Here is a 19,087-nt window from a genome sequence, read left to right on the forward strand (position 1 = left end):
TGAGTGAGATCAGGAAAAGCTGTCTGATCTGTGCATCTCCCAATTTTTTTTTTACAGTGTTTTTTTTTTTTCACATTAAATGTTTATTAAAGTTTTGTAAAGGGTACAACAGTGCAAAAGAAGGAAAAGAGGAATATCTAACCCAAAATGTCTTAGCTAGTTCCCTCTTGAAGCCAAACTCAGTATAAGTCCATTAAAACTACTACTACTACTACTACTTAACATTTCTAAAGCGCTACTAGGGTTATGCAGCGCTGTACAATTTAACATGGAAGGACAGTCCCTGCTCAAGGAGCTTACAATCTAAAAGACAGGTGTACAATCTAAAGACAATCTAAACAATCTAAAGACAAGTGTACAGTCAAAAGACAAGTGTAGAGTCCGTCTGATAGGGCATACTATATTTCACGAAAGGTTAGGTGCCGAAAGCAGCCTTGAAGAGGTGAGTTTTAAGCAGAGATTTGAAGATGGGTAGGGAGGGGGCTTGGCGTAGGGGTTGAGGAAGATTGTTCCAAGCTTAGGGTGAGGCAAGGCAGAATGAGCGGAGCCTGGAGGCAGTGGTGGAGAAGGGAACTGAAAGGAGGGATTTGTCCTGTGAGCGGAGGTTACGGGCGGGAACATAGGGGGAGAATGAGGGTAGAGAGGTAGTGAGGAGCCGCAGACCGGGTGCATTTGTAGGTAAGGAGGAGAATCTTGAATTGTATGCGGTATCTGATCGGAAGCCAGTGAAGTGACTTGAGGAGAGGGGTGATATGAGTATATCGGTTCTGGCGGAATATAAGACGTGCGGCAGTGTTCTGAATGGATTGAAGGGGGGATAGATGGCTAAGTGGGAGGCCGGTGAGGAGTAAGTTGCAGTAGTCAAGGCGAGAAGTAATGAGAGCGTGGACGAGAGTTCGTGTGATGTGCTCAGATAGGAAAGGGCGAATTTTGCTGATGTTGAAGAAGCGACAGGTCTTGGCAATCTGTTGGATATGCGCAGAGAAGGAGAGGGAGGAATCGAAGATGACTCCGAGGTTGCGGGCAGATGGGACGAGGTGGATGAGGGTATCAACTGAGATAGAGAGTGGAGGAAGAGGAGAGGTGGGTTTAGGTGGAAAGACGAGGAGCTCGGTTTTGGACATGTTCAGCTTCAGGTGGCGGTTGGACATCCAGGCAGCAATGTCAGATAAGCAGGCCAATACCTTGGCCTGGGTCTCCGTGGTGATGTCTGGTGCATAGCTGGGTGTCATCAGCATAAAGATGATACTGAAAACCATGAGATGAGATTAGTGAGCCTAGGGAGGAGGTGTAGATTGAGAAGAGAAGGGGTCCAAGGACAGATCCCTGGGGAACTCCAACAGATAGTGGGATGGGAGTGGAGGAAGATCCATGAGAGTGTACTCTGAAGGTGCAGTGGGACAGATAAGAGGAGAACCAGGAAAGGACGGAGCCTTGGAACCCAAAAGAGGACAGTGTGGCAAGAAGCAAATCATGATTGATAGTGTCAAACGCAGCGGATAGATCGAGGAGGATGAGGATGGAGTAGTGGACTCTGGATTTGGCGAGGAGCAGGTCGTTGCAGACTTTAGAGAGTGCTGTTTCTGTCGAGTGTAGAGGGCAAAAACCAGATTGAAGTGGATCTAGGATGGCATGAGAGGAGAGAAAATCAAGGTAGCGACTGTGAATGGCGCGCTCAAGTATTTTGGAGAGGAAGGGAAGGAGAGAGATGGGGGCGGTAGTTGGAGGGGCAGGTAGGGTCAAGTGATGGTTTTTTTTAGGAGAGGTGTGACTACGGCATGCTTGAAGGTGTCAGGGACAGTTGCAGTGGAGAGAGAAAGGTTAAGGATGCGACAGATGGAGGGGGTGACAGTATGGGAGATGGTGTTAAGTAGGTTGGTGGGGATGGGATCGGAAGAACAGGAGGTGCATTTCGAGGAGGAAAGAAGGCGGGAGGTTTCATCCTTGGTGATCTCAGGAAAGGAGGAGAAAGAGGCCATGGTTGGTTGGTTATTGGATAGGGCTACAGGCTGAAGAGGAGGTGGTGACTTGGTAGTGAACTCAAGGTTGATCTTTTGTACCTTGTCGCGGAAGTAGTCAGCCAGTGATTGAGGAGAGAGTGAAGGGGGAGTGGGAGCGGGGGGCACTTTGAGGAGGGACTTAAGGGTGGTGAAGAGACGACGAGGGTTGGAGCTGAGAGAGTTGGTCAATTGGGTGTAATAATCCTGTTTTGCAAGGAATAGGGAGGAATGGAAGGAGGATAGCATGAATTTGTAGTGAAGGAAGTCTGAATGGGTACAAGATTTCCTCCAGAGGCGTTCAGCGGATCGGGTGCAGGAGCGAAGGTAACGGATGCAAGGGGTCAGCCAGGGCTGGGGATTAGTACTCTTTGTGGGACGGGAGGTGGATGGAGCGAGGGTGTCCAAAGCAGAGGAGAGAACGGCATTGTAAGCGGAGACCGCTTTGTCTGCAGTCTCGGAGGACATGATGGAGGGGAGGAGATTAGAGATACTACCCCTTCTTCGTTACCTGTGCATCTCCAAATTTATATTCTGCTTATCAGTAGTGACCTTGGAAATTCCTGCGTACTTCTGACTTGACTCAGATGCTTCTTTGGATCACTGCCACAAGTTATTTTTAGATGCAAGGCATCATGTCCGGGTACATGTTTGTTTATGATGCAAAGTAAAACAGAGATCCTTCAGCAAATAGCATGACAAAAACCAGCATTACAGATGGATACCAGCTAAAAGTCTGAGACACACTGAATGTTGTGGAAAGGGGGGGAGAGTTATAACCCCACAGTCCCTCAAGATGAGAGGCAGCAATGGCACCTCATATCTTAAGACTATTTAAACAATATAGTAACATAGTAGATGATGGCAGATAAAGACCTGTACAGTCCATCCAGTCTGCCCAACAAGATAAACTCATATGCGCTACTTTATATGTATACCTGACCTTGATTTATCCTTGCCATTTTCTGGGCATAGACCGTAGAAATCTGCCCAGCACTTGCCCCACCTCCCAACCACCGGTGCTGCCACCCAATCTCCGCTAAGCTTCTGTGGATCCATTCCTTCTGAACAGAATTCCTTTATGTTTATCCCATGCATTTTTGAATTCCATTACAGTTTTCATCTCCACCACCTCCCGCGGGAGGGTATTCCAAGTATCCACCACTCTCTCCGTGAAAAAATACTTTCTGACATTTTTCTTGAGTCTGCCCCCCCCCCCCCCTTCAACCTCATGTCCCCTAGTTCTACTGCCTTCCCGTCTCTGGAAAAGATTTGTTTGCAGATTAATACCTTTCAAATATTTGAACGTCTGTTTCATATCACTCCTGTTTCTCCTTTCTTCCAGGTATACATGCTCAGGTCAGCAAGTCTCTCCTTATATGTCTTATTACGCAAATCCCATACCATTTTTGTAGCTTTTCTTTGCACTGCCTCAATTCATTTTACATCCTTAGCAAGGTATGGCCTCCAAAACTGAACACAATACTCCAAGAGGGGCCTCACCAATGACTTGTACAGGGGCATCAGCACCTTTCTTCTGCTGGTCACACCTCTTTCTATACAGCCTAGCATCCTTCTGGCTACAGCCAGCGCCTTGTCACACTGTTTCGTCGCCTTCAAATCCTCAGATACTATCACCCCAAGATCCCTCTCCCTGTCTGTATATATCAGAATCTCACCACCTAACACATATGTTTCCTATGGATTTCTACTCCCTAAGTGCATCACTTTGCATTTCTTTGCATTGAATTTTAATTACCAAATGTTAGACAATTCTTCTAGATTCTGCAGATCCTGTTTCATGTTTTCCACTCCCTCCGGGGTGTCCACTCTGTTACAAAACTTTGTATCATCCGCAAAAAGGCAAACTTTACCTTCTAACCCTTTGGCAATGTCACTCACAAATATATCGAACAGAATTGGCCCCAGCACCGATCCCTGAGGCATTCCATTACTCACCTTCCCTCATCTGAGTGAATTCCATTTACCACCACCCTCTGGCATCTGTCCATCAACCAGTTCCTAATCCAGGTCGCCACGTCGGGTCCTATCTTCAGCCTGTCAAGTTTATTCAAGAGCCTACTGTAAGGATCCGTGTCAAAGGCTTTGCTGAAATCTAAGTAGATTACTTAGAGAGGACCTTGTAAGATCCAGCGTATCTCGCCCGATCGGACTGGAGCTCCGAAAAGCTGACTCACCAACTACAAACTATCTCCATAGGCATTGCTGGTTTTCATTAATCCCCAGAGCTGATGTCTTCGGGAGAGGTGGGAATTGATGATCCAGCGTATCTCGCCCGATCGGATGGGGCCTGGCTGACTTCCCTGAGAGGAGCGGAGAGTCCGAGGCGAGTGGTGCTCTCCAGGGCCGGCCACACACCGAGTCGCAAGCCCCGGGCGAATTGATACTACCGGGGGCCCGCCCAAGTGCGGCCTTCCAGTACGGGAGACGCCGAGCCGAGGACCAGTGAGGCCGACGAGCTACCTGCAACTTCACTGTTCTGTTCGTTGCTGGCTTGACACCGGTGAGATGCCTGCAGGCTGCCGATTGTGCTGCTCGACTTGCATGCTGGCGATAGTGCTGCTCGGCCTGCTACTAGGATGCCCGCGATTTTGCTGCCGATAGGATCAGCTGTAGTGGAACTGCATATAATTTTGCTTGCTTAATTGTTACTAGGACTTTTGCTGGTTTGTTTTTTTTGTTGTTGCTGCCGATGAGATCAGCTGCAATAGAGCTGCATATAATTCTGCTTGACTGATTGTTGCTAGGACTTTTGCTGTTTTCTGTTGCCGATGGGATCAGCTGCAATAGAACTACACATAATTTTGCTTTCTTGCTTGCTTGATTGTTGCTGGGACTTTCTGTTGTTATGCTTCTTTGCTACCAGGATTTTTGCTATCCCTCCTGCTTGCTTGCTGCATGTTTGCTTTGAATGTACAGGAATAGCGGTTGATGGAGCTAACCCCCCTGATGAAGCTATGTGAAACATGGTCCATGTCGGGACCTGTGCAGTGGCACTGTTGATTTGAAATTCATCATTTGTACATACTTTACACCCACATTTCGGACTGAAAGGCTGCCGCAGTTTGAGTTCTGGGTTGTAGTCACAGTTTGGGACCCAGTAGCATACGCTGTGCAGTAGATGCACCGCACACATTACACTTTATATCCTATGTACTGTTACTTTAGAAATCGCTGCAGCGTCTCCATTGCTGATATGTACCCCAGCAAAATAACCCTAACCATCTGCTGTCTCATCCTACTCATACAAGTGCAGACGATCCACGACACATATAATAACAACTTCACAACGCACGAACCACACACCACATACGCACTAATCATGCCCTCACGAAACAACAACAAAGTCCACAACAATCCTAATACCTACAGACACCAACAAGGAATGACAAAAAGAGAAAGCACCGAATCCACATATCAAGGACACAGAAAACTGATAAAAATAACTACAAACCCGAACTCAAGGGAGCAATACCAATTAGTACATGTGGGCTACTCTAATGCTAGATCAGTAATCAAAAAAACCACAATGATAACTGACTGGATAACAGCAAATGACCTTGACTTCCTTCTCATTAATGAAACTTGGATTCATAACTCCAAAGACCCAATAATCCTAGAGCTTTGCCCACCAGGGTACAAAATTACCCATTGGACAAGAGAAGGAAAAAGAGGTGGAGGAATAGCCATAATTTATAAAGCCAAATTTACAGTCACAACAACAGCGGAATCTATCCTTCCCCAACTCGAAATAGCCTCAGTCAGGATCAACCACCCCAACCTGCATGACCAACTAAATATAATCCTATATTATAGACCCCTGGCCAAATGGCAAGATGCCCAGGTACACTTCATGGACTTCATATCAAACACCTGCCTGTCTTCCCAAAATATTCTTATAGCAGGAGACATCAACCTTCATCTGGAAAATATTAACACAAACAATGTACACGAATGCAAGGAATTCCTTCAACTTTGGAAGATCCACTGGCCTAACTTGCAACCCACCCACAAGAAAGGACATACATTAGACATCATAACCCACAAATTTTCACCAGAAGAGAACCTCAGAATAAAAGACACAAAATGGATAGCCATACCATGGTCAGACCACTACAAGGCAAACACTTCCCTCCTTTGGAAAACAAAAGCAAAACAACAAAGACAAGAAAAAAGGACATACACCACAAGAGGCAAGATAGACCCACTAAAATTTTGGCTACAAATATACACCGACGAATGGACAACAACTACAGACTCACCCCAATTTTTACAAGAATGGGATAAAAGATGCAGAACAGTGTTAGACAAGATAGCACCACTCCAAACTAGAACCTCACATAGGAAAAGTTCAATCCGTTGGTTCAACGAAGAGCTGAAAGAACTAAAAACACAGGTTAGAAGACTAGAAAGAGCTTGGAGAAAAAAACAAGACGAACACACATTCAAAGAATGGAAACAGACGCAAAGGAAATACAAATACAAAATCAGACAAACCAAAAGAACGCACTACAGAACTATAATAGGACCAAATTACAAGGACACGCACAAACTCTTTTCACTTGTAAACAATCTCCTAGACACCACACTGGTCACCTCAAATAGTACAGAAACCCCATCGGCAATTAACCTAGCGAACTTTCAAGGAAAAAATCATAAAGCTCCGACGCATGATACCAATCACTACCACTGAGTATACAAGCTTCTCCGAGGACAAGCAGGCTGCTTGTTCTCACTGATGGGTGACGTCCACGGCAGCCCCTCCAATCGGAATCTTCACTAGCAAAGTCCTTTGCTAGCCCTCGCGCGCCCGCGCGCACCGCGCATGCGCGGCCGTCTTCCCGCCCGAACCGGCTCGAGCCGGCCAGTCTTCTTTTGTCCGCACTCGGTACGGTCGTGTTTTCGCCGTGTCGAGCCCCGGAAAGTCGACCTCGCGCGTCCAAATTCTGTTTGAGCGTGTTTTTTTTCCTTCGGGAAAGCTTGTTAGTCGGGAAGTGCTCCGGAAACCCTTCGACCGGGTTTCGTGTCAATCCTCCCCGTACTTCCAGCTTTTTGCCCCGGTAAGTTTTCTTCCTCGTCGGGGTAGGCCTCTTTTCGGCCTCGGTCGAGATTTTTCTCCCTCTAAAATTTTGGTGCTTCAATTTTCGCCATTTCGGCTTTTGGATTTCGCCGGCGTGATTTTCCGCCCATGACATCGAAGCCTTCCAGCGGCTTCAAGAAGTGCACCCAGTGCGCCCGGGTTATCTCGCTCACTGATCGACACTCGTCGTGTCTTCAGTGTCTGGGGGCCGAGCACCGCCCTCAGAACTGTAGTCTGTGTTCCCTTCTTCAAAGGCGGACTCAGGTAGCGAGACTAGCCCAGTGGAACGTGTTGTTCTCGGGCTCTTCGTCGGCATCGGCACCGGGATCTTCGAGTGCATCGACGTCGTCAGCGTCCAGACCATCTTCCTCGGCCGCCCCTGCATCGAGTGCATCGAGGCATCGGGCCTCTGCATCGGCGCCGAGACATCGGATAGCTGCATCGACGTCGGTGGTACCAGGACCTCGTCTGCTGATGTCGTCGGACGGTGGTGCATCGGGTGGAGTGCAGGTGAGGGCTGTCCATTCCCCTGCTGGTGGCGGTGAGCCCTCGGGTGGGTCTCCTCCTACCCTGAGGGCTCCTGCGGTACAGCCCCCCCGAGATCGACCTTCTTCAGTCTCGGCCCCGAGGAAGCGACGGATGGATTCGACGTCCTCCTCGTCGGTGCCGGGGAGCTCCGGTGACATGCTTCGGAAGAAATCGAAGAAGCATCGACACCGGTCTCCTCCCCATGTCGGCACCGAGAGCTCTGGGTCGCCGAGGGATTCGGCACCCAGCAGGCATCGGCACCGAGAGGACCGCTCACCCTCTGTTCAGGAGGTGTCGATGCGCTCCGCTCTGGACAGCCCGGTACAGCCTCCACGCCCGGAACAGGTACTGACGTCGACGCCTGCATCGACCTCACAGCCTTTCTCTACAGCCGCTCTAAACGAGAGCCTCCGGGCCGTTCTCCCAGAGATTCTGGGAGAGCTGTTGCGCCCTACCCCTCCGGTACCGGCGGTGCTTGCGCCTCCGGTACCGTCGAGCGTGGCGCCGGCTGGCCCAATCGCCCAGGTTGAGGTCCCCGACGTCGGTACCGCGTGCGGTACCGACCGCGGCCACCTCCCAGGAAGGCTCCCCGACTACGTCGGCGGAGGGAGCTTCGCCGATGCGGGCGAGGGAGTCTACCTCTCGACGCCCCCATCGTGGACGTGGCTCCACTGAGTCGAGCAGGGCGAGGTTGCAGACACAGGTTCGTGAACTTGTGTCTGACACCGAGGGTGAGGCCTCGTGGGAGGAAGAGGAAGATCCTCGATATTTCTCTGACGAGGAGTCTGAGGGTCTTCCTTCTGATCCCACTCCCTCTCCTGAAAGACAGCTTTCTCCTCCCGAGAGTCTGTCTTTGCTTCCTTTGTCCGGGAGATGTCTACGGCCATCCCCTTCCGGTGGTTGTGGAGGACGAGCCCAGGGCTGAAATGTTTGAGCTCCTGGACTATCCTTCTCCACCTAAGGAAGCGTCCACTGTTCCCTTGCACCATGTCCTGAAAAAGACATTGCGAACTGGACCAAGCCATTAAGTAATCCCCACATTCCCAAGAAGATCGAGTCCCAGTACCGGATCCATGGGGACCCAGAGCTGATGCGCACTCAGTTGCCTCACGACTCTGGAGTTGTGGATTTGGCCCTAAAGAAGGCTAAGAGTTCTAGGGAACATGCTTCGGCGCCCCCGGGCAAGGACGCTAGAACCTTAGACTCCTTTGGGAGGAAGGCCTACCATTCCTCTATGCTCGTGTCCAAGATCCAGTCTTACCAGCTCTACACGAGCATGCACATGCGGAACAATGTGCGGCAGTTGGCGGGCTTGGTTGATGCTCTTCCCCCTGAGCAAGCCAAGCCTTTTCAGGAGGTGGTCAGGCAGCTGAAGGCGTGCAGAAAATTCCTGGCCAGAGGAGTTTATGACACTTTTGATGTTGCGTCCAGGGCCGCTGCTCAAGGTGTGGTGATGCGCAGGCTCTCATGGCTGCGCGCCGCCGACCTGGAGAATAGAATCCAGCAGCGGATTGCGGACTCGCCTTGCCGTGCGGACAACATTTTTGGCGAAAAAGTCGAACAGGTGGTAGAGTCTCTCACCAGCGGGACACCGCATTCGACAAATTCGCCCGCCGGCAGCCTTCAGCTTCTACCTCTACAGGTAGACGATTTTTCGGGGGAAGGAAGACTGTTCCCTACTCTTCTGGCAGGCGTAGGTACAATCCTCCTTCCCGACAGCCTGCGGCCCAGGCTAAGCCCCAGCGCGCTCGCTCTCGTCAGCAGCGTGCGACTCAGCAAGGCCCCGCGGCTCCCCAGCAAAAGCAAGGGGCGAGCTTTTGACTGGCTCCAGCAGAGCATAGCCGACATCCAAGTGTCCGTGCCGGGCGACCTGCCAGTCGGAGGGAGGTTGAAAGCTTTTCACCAAAGGTGGCCTCTCATAACCTCCGATCAGTGGGTTCTGCAAATAGTCCGGCAAGGATACACCCTCAATTTGGCATCAAACCCTCCAAATTGTCCACCGGGAGCTCAGTCTTACAGCTTCCAGCACAAGAGGGTACTTGCAGAGGAACTCTCCGCCCTTCTCAGCGCCAATGCGGTCGAGCCCGTTCCATCCGGGCAAGAAGGGCTGGGATTCTATTCCAGGTACTTCCTTGTGGAAAAGAAAACAGGGGGGATGCGTCCCATCCTAGACCTAAGGGCCCTGAACAAATATCTCGTAAAAGAAAAGTTCAGGATGCTTTCCCTGGGCACCCTTCTCCCCATGATTCAGCAAAACGATTGGCTATGCTCTCTGGACTTGAAGGATGCCTATACACACATCCCGATACTGCCAGCTCACAGACAGTATCTGCGATTTCAGTTGGGCACCCGCCACTTCCAGTACTGTGTGCTACCCTTTGGGCTCGCCTCTGCGCCCAGGGTGTTCACAAAGTGCCTAGCTGTGGTAGCAGCGGCACTTCGCAGGCTGGGAGTGCACGTGTTCCCATATCTCGACGATTGGCTGGTGAAGAACACATCCGAGGCAGGAGCCCTGCAGTCCATGCAGATGACTATTCGCCTTCTGGAGCTACTGGGGTTTGTGATAAATTACCCAAAGTCCCATCTTCTTCCAGTGCAGAACCTCGAATTCATAGGAGCCTGCTGGATTCTCGGACGGCTCGCGCCTATCTCCAGAGACGAGAGCCAACAACTTGTTGTCCCTCGTCTCCCGGGTGCGGGCGTCCCAGCAGATCACAGCTCGGCAGATGTTGAGATTGCTGGGCCACATGGCCTCCACAGTTCATGTGACTCCCATGGCCCGCCTTCACATGAGATCTGCTCAATGGACCCTAGCCTCCCAGTGGTATCAGGCCGCTGGGGGACTAGAGGACGTGATCCACCTGTCCACGAGTTTTCTCGAATCCCTGTATTGGTGGACGATTGGACCAATTTGACTCTGGGACGTCCCTTCCAAATTCCTCAGCCACAAAAAGTGCTGACCACGGATGCGTCTCTCCTGGGATGGGGAGCTCATGTCGATGGGCTTCACACCCAAGGAAGCTGGTCCCTCCAAGAACGCGATCTACAGATCAATCTTCTGGAGTTACGAGCGATCTGGAACGCTCTGAAAGCCTTCAGAGATCGGCTGTCCCACCAAATTATCCAATTCAGACAGACAACCAGGTTGCCATGTATATGTAAACAAGCAGGGGGGCACCGGATCTCGCCCCCTGTGTCAGGAAGCCGTCAGCATGTGGACCTGGGCTCGCCGGAACGGCATGGTGCTCCAAGCCACATATCTGGCAGGCGTAAACAACAGTCTGGCCGACAGACTGAGCAGGATTATGCAACCTCACGAGTGGTCGCTCAATTCCAAAGTGTGTGCGCCAGATCTTCCAAGCGTGGGGCACCCCCTTGGTGGATCTCTTCGCATCTCGAGGTGAACCACAAAGTCCCTCAGTTCTGTTCCAGGCTTCAGGCCCACGGCAGACTGGCATCGGAATGCCTTCCTCCTGGACTGGGGGGAGGGTCTGCTGTATGCTTATCCTCCCATTCTCTGGTGGGGAAGACTTTGTTGAAACTCAAGCAAGACCGAGGCACCATGATCCTGATTGCTCCTTTTTGGCCGCGTCAGATCTGGTTCCCTCTTCTTCTGGAGTTATCCTCCGAAGAACCGTGGAGATTGGAGTGTTTTCCGACCCTCATCACGCAGGACGAAGGGGCTCTTCTGCATCCCAACCTCCAGTCTCTGGCTCTCACGGCCTGGATGTTGAGGGCGTAGATTTTGCCTCTTTGGGTCTGCCAGAGGGTGTCTCCCGCATCTTGCTTGCTTCCAGGACAAGACTCCACTAAGAGAAGTTACTTCTTTCATTGGCGGAGGTTTGCCGTCTGGTGTGACAGCAAGGCCCTAGATCCTCGCTCTGTCCTACACAGACCCTGCTTGAGTACCTTCTGCACTTGTCTGAGTCTGGTCTCAAGACCAACTCTGTAAGAGTTCATCTTAGTGCAATCAGTGCATACCATTACCATGTGGAAGGTAAGCCGATCTCAGGACAGCCTTTAGTTGTTCGCTTCATGAGAGGTTTGCTTTTGTCAAAGCCCCCTGTCAAGCCTCCTACAGTGTCATGGGATCTCAATGTCGTTCTCACCCAGCTGATGAAACCTCCTTTTGAGCCACTGAACTCCTGCCATCTGAAGTACTTGACCTGGAAGGTCATTTTCTTGGTGGCAGTTACTTCAGCTCGTAGAGTCAGTGAGCTTCAGGCCCTGGTAGCCCAGGCCCCTTACACCAAATTTCATCATAACAGAGTAGTCCTCCGCACTCACCCTAAGTTCTTGCAAAGGTCGTGTCGGAGTTCCATCTGAACCAGTCAATTGTCTTGCCAACATTCTTTCCCCGTCCTCATTCCTGCCCTGCTGAACGTCAGCTGCACACATTGGACTGCAAGAGAGCATTGGCCTTCTACTTGGAGCGGACACAGCCCACAGACAGTCCGCCCAATTGTTTGTTTCTTTTGATCCCAATAGGAGGGAGTGGCTGTAGGGAAACGCACATATCCAATTGGCTAGCAGATTGCATTTCCTTCACTTACGCCCAGGCGGGGCTGGCTCTTGAGGGTCATGTCACGGCTCATAATGTTAGAGCCATGGCTGCGTCGGTAGCCCACTTGAAGTCAGCCTCCATTGAAGAAATTTGCAAAGCTGCGACGTGGGCTTCTGTCCACACATTCACATCCCATTACTGCCTGCAGCAGGATACCCGACGCGACAGTCGGTTCGGGCAGTCAGTTCTTCAGAACCTGTTTGGGCTTTAGGATCCAACTCCACCCCCCGAGGGCCCTGTTTGTTCTGTTCCAGGCTACACTCTCAGTTAGTTGGTAAAATTTTTTAGGTCAATCTCTGTTATGTCCTCGCCGTTGCGAGGCCCAATTGACCATGGTTGTTGTTTTGAGTGAGCTGGGGGCTAGGGATACCCCATCAGTGAGAACAAGCAGCCTGCTTGTCCTCGGAGAAAGCGAATGCTACATACCTGTAGAAGGTATTCTCCGAGGACAGCAGGCTGATTGTTCTCACAAACCCGCCCGCCTCCCCTTTGGAGTTGTGTCTTCCCTTAAGAGTATTGTCTTGCTACATACTGGACTGGCCGGCTCGAGCCGGTTTCGGGCGGGAGACGGCCGCGCATGCGCGGTGCGCGCGGGCGCGCGAGGGCTAGCAAAGGACTTTGCTAGTGAAGATTCCGATTGGAGGGGCTGCCGTGGACGTCACCCATCAGTGAGAACAATCAGCCTGCTGTCCTCGGAGAATACCTTCTACAGGTATGTAGCATTCGCTATCCTTGAATGCCTAGACCCGAAACCTGGGGAATATCCAGCAGACAGATCATGGACCAACTTTGACTTGATTACAATGGACGAACTCACACACTGGCTCGGAAAATACGCCAAATCTCAATGCAAACTTGACATCTGCCCGATTAGGCCTATTAAAAGCTGCCCCCAAACAATTCAAAAAGACCTCACGAACCAAGTAAATTACAGACTCCTAAATGGTCTCTTCCCTACGGACAAAGGAAATATCCTTCTCACACCACTGCCAAAAGATGCCAAGAAAAGCACAATGGACCTAACAAACTACCGACCAGTCGCTTCCATCCCGCTCATAACAAAACTGATGGAGGGCATAGTGACGAAACAACTCACGGAATACCTAACCAAACACTCAATTCTACATGAGTCTCAATCAGGATTTAGATCACACTGTACTTGTGTCTGCAATGAATTCATTCAAAAAAACAATTGCAACCGGTAAAAACATACTCGTACTACAATTCGACATGTCTAGTGCTTTCGACATGGTAGACCATGGAATATTACTACACCTGTTAGAATATTTTGGAATCGGAAGCCCAGTTCTCAACTGGATCAAAGGCTTCCTCACCACCAGGTCCTACCAAGTAACAACGAACAATGACAGATCACCACCCTGGACACCGGAATGTGGAGTTCCTCAGGGATCCCCCCTCTCACCAGCTATTTTCAACCTGATGATGATACCACTAGCCAAACTACTAGCCAATCAGAACCTTAACCCCTACATATATGCGGACGATGTTACGATCCACATCCCGTTCAAAAGTAACCTAAACGAAATAACCAACGAGATCAATCAGAGCCTCCAAATCATGCACTCTTGGGCAGACTCATTCAAGTTAAAACTGAACGCGGAAAAAACTCAATGTCTGGTTCTCACTTCCCATTACAACACAAGCAACTACCCTACCATAACCACACCTTACTGCACACTCCCCATCTCAGAAAATCTGAAAATTCTGGGAGTCACTATTGATTGAAACCTCACACTTGACACCCACGTGAAGAACACAACAAAAAAAATGTTCTACTCGATGTGGAAACTCAAAAGAATAAAACCTTTTTTCCCTAGATGTCTTCCGCACCCTAGTACAATCACTAGTGATAAGTCACCTGGAGTATTGCAACGCTCTGTACGTAGGATGCAAAGAACAGACCATTAAAAAACTCCAAACAGCCCAGAACACCGCAGCCCGTCTCATTTTTGGAAAAACCAAATATGAAAGCGCAAAGCACCTAAGAGAGAAACTGCACTGGCTCCCGCTCAAGGAACGAATTGAGTTCAAGATCTGCACGACTGTATACAAAATCATTCACGCAGAGGCCCCACTCTACATGCTGAACCTAATATACTTACCACCCAGAAATGCCAGAAGATCAGCCCGCAAGTTCCTTAATTTGAACTTCCCCAGCTGTAAAGGAATTAAATACAAACAGGCATACGCTACTACCTTTGCGTACAAAAGCACACAGCTATGGAACACACTACCCATGACCCTGAAAACCACGGACAACTTAACCAGCTTCCGCAAATCTTTGAAGACATTTCTCTTCAACAAGGCCTACAAAAATAATCCTTGATGAAACAAACTACTCCATATAACACCCAAACGCTTTAAAACACCTCTAACACGACCTTACCTAATACCTTCTAACTAATTCCTCTTCTACCTCCAGTTTATTACCGACTGTATCTAAGATAATGTAATGACTACACCATATTAACACCCTGTAAGCCACATTGAGCCTGCAAAAAGGTGGGATAATGTGGGGTACAAATGCAATAAATAAATAATAAAATACATCTATCGCACGTCCTTGATTCAGTTCTCTGGTCACCTAGTCAAAGAATTCAGTGAGATTTGTTTGGCATGATTTACCTTTGGTAAAACCATGTTGTCTCGGATCTTGCAACTTATTGGATTCCAGGAAATTCACTATCCTTTCTTTCAGCATCGCTTCCATTACTTTTCCAATAACCGAAGTGAGGCATACTGGCCTGTAGTTTCCAGCTTCTTCCCTATCACCACTTTTGTGAAGAGGGACCACATCCATTGTTCTCCAATCCCATGGAACCTCCCTTGTCTCCAAGGATTTATTAAACAAATCTTTAAGAGGACCTTCCAGAACCTGTCTGAGCTCCCTCAATATCCTGGGATGGATCCCGTCATATACAAATATTGTATTTGTGTGTTAGATCCATACTGATGAAAATAGCTGAGTACAGCAATAATTGAAAATGCCAGTAGTGAATGCAAGTAATGCTAATACATTGAAACTGAACATAAAAAGATATTAGACTTTTACAGTCATTCTATAGTATACAAAATAAGCATAAAATACAGATGCCTGTATAGGTATATAAAATGAGACATAGAGTATGTAAAAATACCTCAACGTAAATTGAGCTTCAATGAGTGAATGTCCACTCAAATAAAACAGCCCTTCACTTGTTTTTGACAGTTCAATAGTTGTAGAGATGAAGACTTCTGTTTACAAAATTCCTGAAGCAATTAATGATGGATGTAGTGCATGTAAATGATTTAGGGTGTTTCTATCCTTCCCAATAATGAAGTCCAGCTACAAATAACTAGGAATGAATGAACCACCCAAGGCTGCACTAATGTGTCGGTTATTATGGGGAATTACCTCTGTTTCTCTGTAATACCTAGACTTCTGATTCTACAGAGCAGTGCACATGCTCTGACTAATACAGAAACCAAATAATTAAGAGAGAACTACAAATATGAGAAATCAATTCTTTAAGATTTATTTTTATTATTATTTATTAGTATACTCACCACGCAAAATACAACAGGATCAATAAGCAAGATTCATTTCTCATAAGGGAAATCAGACAGTGAAACAAAGTCTTGTCACAAGTACTGAGATCTTTCCCAAAGTCTGTTGTATATGTCAGGTTATATACCCTTTTAAGCCCTATCTTTTTCATTAGCACCTGTTAGTCATGATTTTGCAATTCTCTGTAATTTCTTCTAATCTATTTAACAATTTCTCACTTTCGACCACAATGTCCTCTCAGTCCTCTAGTTTCGATCAGTCTCTCACAAAGTTCTGCTTTATCATACCTGTTTTAGTGAAAATTACTTTTTGTGCTTTATATCTCTGACCGCAGCTTCTCAAAAATGGCCTGGCCCAGCTTTCAATTCCTGTGCCAGCTCATCTTAAGTTTGCCCATATGCCAGTTCATTTCATCAGGCTGTCATAATCCTGTCTTGCAACAGCTGAGTGAAATTCAGGGTCAGAGAGAGTATGATTTCTTTGAGGCCTAGCTGTCAGCCTCAAACCACTTGACCTGTTTTCACTGAGTACCAATTGTTAGCCATTTTCCATATTTCTACATGCACTATGCATCATGAATGGTCTTTAGGTTGTTGTTGAATCAGTTGTTTACAGGCTGTATGTTGTTCCAGGTCAGATATAGCTGTATTGCAACAGTGATGCAATGTCCACTGTAATGCCCATATCTCTCGTGAAGTGGACAGGCTCAATGCATCAAAGTGAGAGTGGGTATCCTGGTGAAGTTGATAAAACAGCAACACAGCACACTGCATTGCAGTGGTATACATATAAAAACTGTGACAGAAATTTGTAACATAAAGGCAATAGAACCTAGTCAGGTAATAGTTACATGAATGAATAACGTAAAATTGAACATACTTTCAGGAAATGAAGTATATAATGATAACTACATATTTCTTTAGTACAGGATCTCTGAAGGAGATGAAGGGATTGTAGAGCTTAAGTAGTTGGTATGTATGAGCAGAACGGATGGGCCAGATGGACTTTATCAAACAGCAAATAAATAGCAATTAAAAGCTGCAGAAAGACGAATAGGTGAATGTTCAGCTGGTAGTGGTCAGTGTTTCTAACTTATGGCCTATCTGGGGACTGACATTAAATATCCAGGTCATCGGCAGACCTGTGTGTGCCTTATGGATCTATCTGGGGACTGACATTAAATATCCAGGTCATCGGCAGACCTGTGTGTGCCAGATGATATTGAGAGTCGGCGGCTGCATACCAAACCAGACAAAGATATAACTGCATAAAGAGCATTCCTATCTGCCTAGTTAGGTATGTGGACACTGGCACCAATACCTTCTAGCTTTTCACCCGAGATGGTCAGGACCCAAATTCAGCGGGTACTACCCACTTAAGTTCTGTTGATATTAGCAGACAGCCCTCTCAGTGTGGTTGAAGCGGGCAGAATTCAGATTAAGTAGCATTAGTAAGCAATTACTACTTTAATGAAAATGCCCTCTAGATTCGTATTGAATATTGCTTCCTGTAAAGCATTCTATGATATTATCATCATTTCTGTGCTAACTTTCCTTTCAGATTTGTATAACAATCTACTAACTCTAGTTAACTCTATACCAAAATTTTAAACGCCTCTTTTTTGTTTTTCTTCCTTATAGCTAATCCTGGTGTCTATTAGTCATGTATACTCCTCTCAAGGTAAGCATTAACATATTGAACATGGTTAAATCAGTATAGTTTGTTAAAAAGGTGAGGTAAAAAATTAAAAGCTCAATATGGAATGCGCTACTCACAACCCTAAAAACTATGGACAATCTAAGCAACTTTCGCAAAGCTTTGAAGACACATTTCTTCAATAGAGCCTACAAAAGAACCCTTAAAGACACAAATCACCACACAATCCACCCAATCATATAAATACACCTCCTTCACCACCCTATCTAATACCCCCCACGCGATCTTCTAATATCTTCAGCTTATCACAGAATGTATCTAGTATCCTCTCGTGTCTATGTCATAACAATACTCTGTAAGCCACATTGAGCCTGCAAATAGGTGGGAAAATGTGGGGTACAAATGCAATAAATAATAATAATAAAAGCTCATCTCATAATTTTTAGGTTCAATTAAACAAGAATTGGCATCTCACTTGTCTGCTGTCTTGTGTACTGATAAAACAATTGGACTTAAATAGCTCTGATCCAACCTCTCTTCAGCCTCGTATTCTAATAGATTTTTTTATAAAAGCACATAACATGGGAGTCAGTGATGTGATGAGTGAGTGAAAGAGGTTTCTTTGCCTGCTCCAAGGGTCCCCGCTTAATTTTCTGATTTTATGGTACTTACCTTCTTTTCCCATGCCTTATTTTCTGGGGCCGTGGCATTAGAGCATATGGACAAATTTCTTCAGCTGTTCCCCCGAGTTATGGTGAACAAAACAAAAGAGAAGGAAATCGTGGGAAGCCTGTAGAGGACAAGATGGAGGGGCCCACAAGGATGGCAGTGACTCAGGTCTGGTGCACCTCCAGCTCCCAGCCCCCCCCCCCCCCCCTTTCAAAACACTTTACCTGGTGGCCCAGTGGGCACCACCCCAAGCCTCTCCTTAAACATTTGAAGCAGAAGGATGGAGTAGCACTCCCTCCTCCTTTGAGTGCCACCTTCAAAATGGCAATGCCTTCCCAGTGTATCCTGGGATGTGATGGGTGGGGCTTGAATACCTTATAAGGGAGAAACTTCCTTATATGGTTCTGAAGCCCCATCTAGTGCATCACCATTTTGAAGGTGGCGCTCACAAGAGAAGAGAGTGCTACTCTCTCCTTCAAAAAGTACCAGAGGGGGGTTTGGGGGGGGGGGGGGGCACTAGACCACCAGGGCAGCTGGGGGTGGTGCCCATTGGTCCACCAGGGAAACGTTTGCATGAAGGGGACTGGGGGCTGGAGAGAACCAGTCACGCAGAAGTAACCTACGCCTGATAGGACTGCCGGAATTGATGTCGGAACGTGCCTTACCAGACGCTTTGGAAAAGTGTGCTCAGAATTTGCCTTATCAGATAGCATGGGCCCCCTATGTTTAGAGAGAGTGCACCGCTTGGGTCGTCTGAGAGAAGGGGTGAACAGACCTAGGATGGTGCTGGCAAGGGTGCATAATTACATCCATAAGGTGGAAATTCTTCGCGGTTTTCGACTTAAAAGAGACTTCCTTAAATATGAAGGCCACCTAGTGCAGATTTACCAGGATTGCTCTGTAGCATTGCAGGAGCGGAGACGCCGTTTTTCTCCTCTCTGCACTGAACTGAGAGAGCTTAAAGCTCGGTTTATGTTTCTGTACCCAGCATTGTTGAAGATCTT

At 47.9% G+C, this 19,087-nt stretch overlaps 1 protein-coding gene across 1 annotated transcript in view; it reads left to right on the forward strand.

Moving 5' to 3' along the window:
* Positions 1–19,087, forward strand: part of DGKQ (diacylglycerol kinase theta) — a 679,503-nt gene that overhangs the window by 379,783 nt on the left and 280,633 nt on the right. The window contains 2 exon segments of the mRNA XM_030192090.1: positions 12,479–12,493; positions 17,419–17,438. Of these exon segments, the coding sequence (XP_030047950.1) occupies positions 12,479–12,493; positions 17,419–17,438 (35 nt within the window).

Source organism: Microcaecilia unicolor, chromosome 2 (assembly GCF_901765095.1).
Source record: "Microcaecilia unicolor chromosome 2, aMicUni1.1, whole genome shotgun sequence".
In the NCBI taxonomy this organism is placed as follows: domain Eukaryota; kingdom Metazoa; phylum Chordata; class Amphibia; order Gymnophiona; family Siphonopidae; genus Microcaecilia; species Microcaecilia unicolor.